This window comes from Puma concolor, chromosome D3 (genome assembly GCF_028749965.1).
Source record: "Puma concolor isolate L17-30 chromosome D3, mPumCon1.1.hap2, whole genome shotgun sequence".
NCBI lineage: Eukaryota > Metazoa > Chordata > Mammalia > Carnivora > Felidae > Puma > Puma concolor.
In genome coordinates, this window is record NC_141678.1 from 29,516,903 (window position 1) to 29,523,819 (window position 6,917).

Sequence of the window (6,917 nt, forward strand, 5' to 3'; positions counted from 1 at the left end):
CGCGGACTGCCCTGGACCCTAGAGGACTGGATCCAGGCCCCACCCCTAGACGCAGTCGCAGGCTCCGCCCTGAAGCGCACGCCCTCACGCAGCTGCACTTCGCCTTTGTTCTCGCCACCTACCGGTCTCAATGAGGCCCTGCAACGATCTTCTGGACCACACAGCGCGCTCCGCCGGATTTATTGCAACGCGGAACTTTCGGTAACTGCAAAAATTATATTTAATGTGAAAAATACAGGAAAAAAAACCCTATTAAAAAAAAAACCTCTTACTCTTCCCTAAAGTCACTAATGTTAACTTTCTAGATAGTGTCCCTCCAGCATTTTTCTAAGCAAATAAACCCAATTCCTTTTCTCCCCCACCCTAAAGTTTTTGTTTGTTTTGAGAAGATAATGATCACATCAGTGTCATCCCATTCTTGTAGTGTTTCATTTTTTTGATAGTGACTATGAACTTTTTCAAACTGCCTATTTGTCTTTGGTGATTTTTTTTTCTAAGAGGAGGTTTAAAAAAACATTCTAGAAAGAACGTTCTAAGTAAGAAAATGAAACAAAACGTGTATAACAATGGCTTCATTTGAGGAAGCATTAGTCCTTGATTGCCCCAATTGAGCTCTGTGCCAGGATACAACTTTTACATTCATAATCTCATTTTTTTCCTCAATGGTGCAGACAAGCTTTCTTTACTGATGACTATATAGTCACCATGGTTGACAGTGAGAGTTTTCATTGTGATGTGGCTGTTTCTTTTCCCAATGGAAAGTGCAACATTTGTCTCCAGCCCATGAGATTGGTAATGTTATTCCTGTTTTGCAGATGAGGAAGCTGAGGCTCAGAGGGGAAAAGTGGCTTGCCCAAAGTGACCCTGCCAGTAGTGGAGCTGCGACTTGACCTCCAAAGCTCTGGGTCTACCCTGGTCCTCTAGACCCTAGCAGCCCCCTGGGTCAGGGGCAGAGAAGGCAGAGCTGAATTTGAGAATAACAAATAATATGTTCCTTGTGGGACATTGTATGGATCAGAGGCCTCATAGAGCCCTTATCAACCTCTTGGCATAAGGGTTATTGTGTTCAGTTGTGATTATTGAATTGTTGGACTTAAACTATCTTTCTCCACTGGGAAGCTGATCCTGAAAAGACCACAGCCCTTGAGGGTAAGCAGATTGGAAAGAGGAAATTGACATTTATTGAGCACTTACTGGTATTAGAAATATTAGAGATTAGGGGTGTGTGCCTCTGTTCCTACCCCCAAGGAGCACCATATGGTAAATGAGTAACAATACCTTGTGGCAGAGCCTAGAATGGGTTTTTTGGTAATTCTGTTGAGGGTGGCAGGCCTTCTTGGAAGGTGACACCTGGGAGGGACATTAGGAGGAGTTTACTGGGCAGAGGGGGAAAGGAGGTAAAGATACACAGAGCTCTTATTGGGGTGTCAGGTGTGTTGTATGCAGATTTGATTTAATCTCTATATTCTCATATGGAAGAACATTCAACTGTTTACAGAGGAGGAGCAGATGACAAGAGGTTGAGTCACACTGGGAGGAAACAGTAGAGCTAGGAATTGAAGCTAGGTCTGTGACTTAGAGCCGGGACTCTTACCATTGTGCTCAGGGACACTGCAGAGGGAGAGGGCTGAAGACTCTCCTGGGGTCCCCCACACTGGGCAAGGAGAGGACCCTAGAAAGGATCAGGAGGCCCAGGAGGAAAGTGCTTGTGTCACCAGAGGAGACTGTGGCTTTGACCCTTAGGGCTTCCCTCAGGTGCCCAGTCTCCTACGTGGAACAGTCGGAAGCCACCCCTGAATCTCCCACAGTGAATGTGGGCAAGGCAAATTCAGACGAAGTGGGGGAGGGGCCAGCCTGGGTCCCGCCCTCAACCATTGTGGCAGAATTAGAAAGCATTGCGAGCCAATCAGGACGTAGCATGTAAATGAGCAAGCCGTGCTGACGTGGGCCAACTCCAGAGCTCCCTGGAGTGGGAGGCTATATTGCCTGGCACTGAGCGAGGCACGGACTCTGGTGAGCGGGTCGGCTCTGAGCCAGGGACAGACAACAGGGCTTCCGGGGTCTAGGAGGAGGGAGGGTCGGAAACATCCAGGCCCAGAGATGGTCAGAGACAGTATGCGGACATCCTTGGGGACCTCAGCCCCGACGACTCTGGACACGGACCGTGCGCAGACACCCAGGGAATTCCGAGCAGAGGAAGGGCCCGACATGTGAAGGACGTGGGGTGAGGGGAGCGAGGAACCTGCGGATCCCGGGATTGCTGACACAGGAGCTGACAGACGAAGGGAGAGTCGGACTCATGGAGGCCTAGGGAGACCCTCACACCATCTCCCCGCCCAGCGCAGAGAGGAATCCGTGGCTGTGCTGCGGAACCAGAGAGAGAGGAGGCCGACAGCGATTCACCCTCACCATGACCAGTTGCCGCCATCACTCAGGATACTTGGCAGACGATGAGGCCGGCCACACCACTTACGTGGCCCGGGTAAGTGTGTCTGGCAGGACCCTGACTTTAAGACCCCCAAAATGTTCCCCGCCAGCTCCAGCACCCCAGACCACAGCCCCCCTTTCTCCGTGCCTGTTGACCTCCTCTCTGGGCCTCTTAGTGACATCCTTATCACCTTGACCACTCCTCGCACCCCCTGCTGGGCCCTAGTCACCCTCAAACTTCATTCACTGTGTCCCCTGACCTCCAGCAGCTGGGGAGGAGCTTGGTAGACTGGTACTCCAGAGTGGAAGCATGGAGTCTACTCAGGGCCCAAGGCTCAAAGTTTCAGAAACAGCCATGGGGAGCCAAGGGTTCAGGACTACAGGTGGTCTGTGCAGTGGAGACAGGACTGGTCTGCTCTAAGGACAGGTGAGGAACCCAAGTAGGGTTCAAAGGGGTTTGTGATTGCCCATTTCTGTCCTGCCCTGTGTGAGGGCAGAAGTGGGCTTTCTGACTCCCTAGCCACATATTATATATGTGAAATGTATGTGTCAGGGAAGCGTTAGGATGACCTGAAATCAAGCCTCACTTTGCAGAAGAGGAAATTGGACCTCAAGAGGGGCCATCATGCCTATGGTGTCACAACCTGCAGTGGCAGAGCCAGGGTCCAGACCCAGAAACTTTCTGACTCTAAAACATAGTTCCTGACAATAAATTTTATAAAAAACAAAACACACACACACACAGTGCCTTCCACTGCCCACTCCCACCCAGCTCCTGGTGCCCTAGGAGGACCTCCAGGAAACCCCCTACTCCTTGTGGAGCATCCATGCCCTATATGACATGATGCCTGTCTGCTCTGGTGCAGCTGCCTAAGAAGCCACTGTTCCTGGAAATGGGACAAGTCTCCAAGCTGGGCCACATGCCACACCTACCATCGAGGTACACTCTCACAGACAGTTCAGGGCTCCATGGCCACCAACAAAACCCAAGGGACCCTCGGCCCTTTGGTAGCTTCCTGGATTTCCTTGTCAAAGGCCAGGTGCTGGACAGCCTACAGACGGTGGTGGAGGAGGCCACTGAGCGCATGACCACCATGAAGACAGAGGCTGGAGTGCCACTGGTGGAGGTGCAGGACCCAATAGAGGTACCAAGGGGTAGGCGGCGGGTACGTGCCCAGCCTAGCCTCAGTACCATGCACCGGCACCGTGTCCGGCCCAGCCTCTGCACTGGATGTCCCAACAACTACCCATCCTGCTCCAGCTCCATGTCTGACTCCCATAGCAGCCTCACAGCTGGCTGGCTGGGATCCCACAGCCAGGACAGTGACCTGGGCACCCGTGGCATGGGCTCACTGCCACCCATGAGGGACAAACTTTTGCTGGAGAAGAACCTCAAACGGCTGCTGAAGCTGGAGAACAGAGGGGTGAGATCCAGGGCCATGGCACAGGGTAGGCAGGATGGACCCCAGTCCAGAACCCAGGGCTAGGGTTAGGCCTGGCTTGGCTGCCCCTGAAAGTCCCCCTCTCTTTGCAGAAAGGCCTGGATCAGTCCTTCTTCCAGAGGGACTCCCTGCTGTGGGATTCACTGGACAGCCATGCCAGCAGCCAGTGGACCCGGGAGCCGCCTCTGTCCTCGTTCTCAGGCCAGCTGGGCTCAAGCTCAGGCACACCTCAAACATCAGAGCTGGGCCCTGGAGAACAGGAACTGATCTGCCTCAAGCAAGAGTTTAATAAGGAGATCAAGTCATTGTTGAGCCAGCCAGCATCCTTTGACCTGCCTGGCTACTGTTCATTCCGTGAGCCCCATCGGACTCTGGACTTTCTGGCTGAGCACCAGCTCTTCCCTGCCCTGCAGAGTGTGGTCAGCCAGGCTGTGGACAAGCTCCGTGGTGCCCGCCGCCATGATGGCTGCCCTCTCTTCCCATCAGAATGGGAGCCCGCAACAGAGTCCAACTCTGACTCCATGCCAGGCTCCAAGCTAGCCACACCCACTGATGAGGAGGAGCCCTATGATATGCTACCCACCAGAACCTCCAGCCCCAAGATGGCTTGCAGAAAGAGCACCAAGGGCAGAGGACAGGCCAAGCCCAAGGAAGGTGGTTCCCCCATGTCCAGTGCCCAAGTGGCCACCAGACTCAGGCTCAAGGTAACACCCACAGAAGAACCCAAGGTCCCCTCACCCCACCGCAGACAGGAGGTGCCTGGCCAGGACCCTGAAATACAGACACCATCCATACCTACTTCGGGGCCCCTGAGCTTCAGCCAGAAGGCCCAGCCCTGGCGGAGCCTGCACCTCACCCTGCCTGCCCCTGGGATCGTGGTTGAAGGGCCCTCCAGCCAGACCCAGCCCACCACCCAGGGCACAGTTCCTCTCATCTCCCTCTCCCCTCACATCTCCCACCACCTCCCCGTGTTCTCACCACTTGCCTCCTCAGTAAGAAGCTTCTCCCCATCTGCTTCACTGTATCCAGAGGTGACCTCAAGGGTGGGACAAGGGGGTTTAGGGAAGGGTTCCTTCAGCAACCACCCTTAGCCACCATCACAGGTATCTTGCCCTGCACTGTGGAAACCACCTGAGCTGGGGACGAACTGATGGGGGGCAGAAATCCTGGCCTGGTTACTGTCAGGTGTTGTTGAAGATGAATAAAGCCAAGATTTTATTCTGGGTCTTTTTGTAACGTTTGCCTGTGAATCTGAGGGGCCCTTCTTTGTGGGGAGGGTCCTGTCCCTTGTAGACAGCAGCTTAAACCCAGAGTGGGGCCCCACATCCTAGGCCCAGCTACCTGTGCTCCCACTAACCTAGGATCCTCCAGTGTGTCTGCTGAGAGGGAGTTGCTCAGAAAGAGTATAGAGAAGACATAGGTGGCTTCACCCTGGTAGACCCCCAGCACAGCCCCTGACCTTCATCTCACCCATCAAGGCCGAGGCAGGCTTCCTTCCTCTGAACCTTGGTCTGGGGGACAATCTACCAGAGCCCAGGTTATCCATGCTCCAGTTTGGGTGGCACTGTGACTGACATCACCAGCCTGGCCCCAGGCCTGACCGGTTTGGTCAAGTGTGGGAACAGTGTGGTAAGTGTGAGGGTGGGGCCCACATGCAGGACCAGGGCTCAGCTGCTGATTGAGACAGGATAGCAGATGTGGCAAGGCCATAACACTAGTGCAACAAGCGTGGCATCTGTGTGGGTGATGTGGATGAGGGTGCTCGGGTGTGAGGGGCATCCTGAGGCATCAGGAATGGCATGACGTGTCTCCTTTTCCCTCTCCGGCTATTGCACTAGAGCCCCAGTTACAAGTTCATGAAGAAGAAGCCACTGCCCTCCATCTCATCCAAGTCTACCATATCCCACCTCTCCAACCCCTTGTACCAGGAGCTCATCAACTACTTGGTGGAGCAGGCTGTGTCCTTGCTCATCTGCAAGTACAAATTCGAGAAGAACCTTTCCAAGCAGCTAGGCTTCATCTCATTCCCTGTCACCGAGACGCTCGTGGACCTCCTCCTGGGCTTCAAGAAAGTGAAGGGCTCCCACATCTGCCTGTCCTCAAAGATCAGCTGGAGCTGCCTGTTGCGCAAGCTGGAGGAGGCAGAGTGGGCCCGACAGCTGTCTAGACAAGGGTCCCAGCACGACTCCCACCGCGGCACCGCCCACCGCAGCACTGCCCACCAGGGGGCGCCCCGGAGCAACACGGAGTCCCCCTCCAAGCTGCCTGAGCCGTCCACCCAAAAGAATCAGGAGGAGGACACAGAGCCCACTCTCCACAGTGAGTTGCTGGACCCTCAGCTCCTCCCAGCTCAGGAGGATACTACACTCGAGGAGAAGGAGCCCAAGAGCCAGGAGGAGCCCAGGCCCTTCATGTTCACTGGCACAGACAGGGGCTCCGATCTGTGTCAGGAAGTTGTAGACATGGACAGTCAAGGTGACGAGGAGGAAGAGGACGAGGACAAGAATGATGACTTCTTTGGGGACAAGGGCAAACCCCAGAGCTCTCCCGAGTCTCAAGTGGAGGCCGATGTCAGCAGTGACTCCAGAGATGTGGGCCACAGTCACGCTCCGTGAGGCCTATGAGTTGCACCCAGTGCTTGATTCCCTGCTGCTCCTCTTGCTCCAATGGAGTGCTGCCACCCCCCCCCCCCCCCCGGCCCTTGCCCTGAGCAGAGGTCAGGGTGGTCTGAATGCCCACGAGGAGCTCTGCTGGCCTATCAGGAAAGCCAGAGGAGAAATAAAGTCTGTGTTGATGGAGCACAGTTTTCTTGTCTGGAGATTTCAGCCCCGCTTCCGTATGACTGAGCACCTGCACCTGAAGTAACACCTCCCGCAGGCCTGGACACAGCCAGCCATCATGACAGCTGGCCATGCCCTGACCCCCCCCCCTCCCCTTCACCTCACATGCATGCTTGAACACAAGTGTCTGCTTATGGTTCTTCTCTGCCCCAGTGTGCACCTTCCTGACTCTTCAAGCCTCTTAGGATTCATGGTGCATTTTCCTAAT

The 6,917-nt window shown here is 54.6% G+C and overlaps 1 protein-coding gene across 5 annotated transcripts; it reads left to right on the plus strand.

The window, feature by feature from the left end:
- Positions 1-87: 87 nt before the first annotated feature.
- On the plus strand, positions 88-6,667 carry CCDC116 (coiled-coil domain containing 116). 5 transcript variants are annotated; one of them, XM_086682319.1, is made up of 5 exons: positions 88-201; positions 2,346-2,482; positions 3,294-3,851; positions 3,962-4,573; positions 5,708-6,667. In XM_086682319.1, the coding sequence occupies exons 2-5, from the start codon at positions 2,411-2,413 to the stop codon at positions 6,482-6,484; spliced, it is 2,019 nt and encodes a 672-aa protein (XP_086538445.1). In that variant the 5' UTR covers positions 88-201; positions 2,346-2,410; the 3' UTR covers positions 6,485-6,667. The 5 variants fall into 5 exon arrangements, with proteins under 5 accessions (XP_086538445.1, XP_086538447.1, XP_086538446.1 ...); XM_086682321.1 differs by lacking the exon at positions 88-201 and adding an exon at positions 652-1,149; XM_086682320.1 differs by lacking the exon at positions 88-201 and adding an exon at positions 1,930-2,013.
- The last annotated feature ends 250 nt before the right edge of the window (positions 6,668-6,917 follow it).

What these genes read in the sequence shown, in the direction of transcription:
- CCDC116 (XM_086682319.1), top strand. Translation starts at nt 2,411, where the DNA reads ATGACCAGTTGCCGCCATCACTCAGGATACTTGGCAGACGATGAGGCC. An exon ending in ACACCACTTACGTGGCCCGG is followed by an intron (nt 2,483 to 3,293) that starts GTAAGTGTGTCT and finishes GCTCTGGTGCAG; the next exon opens with CTGCCTAAGAAGCCACTGTT. An exon ending in CCACCAGACTCAGGCTCAAG is followed by an intron (nt 4,574 to 5,707) that starts GTAACACCCACA and finishes CTATTGCACTAG; the next exon opens with AGCCCCAGTTACAAGTTCAT.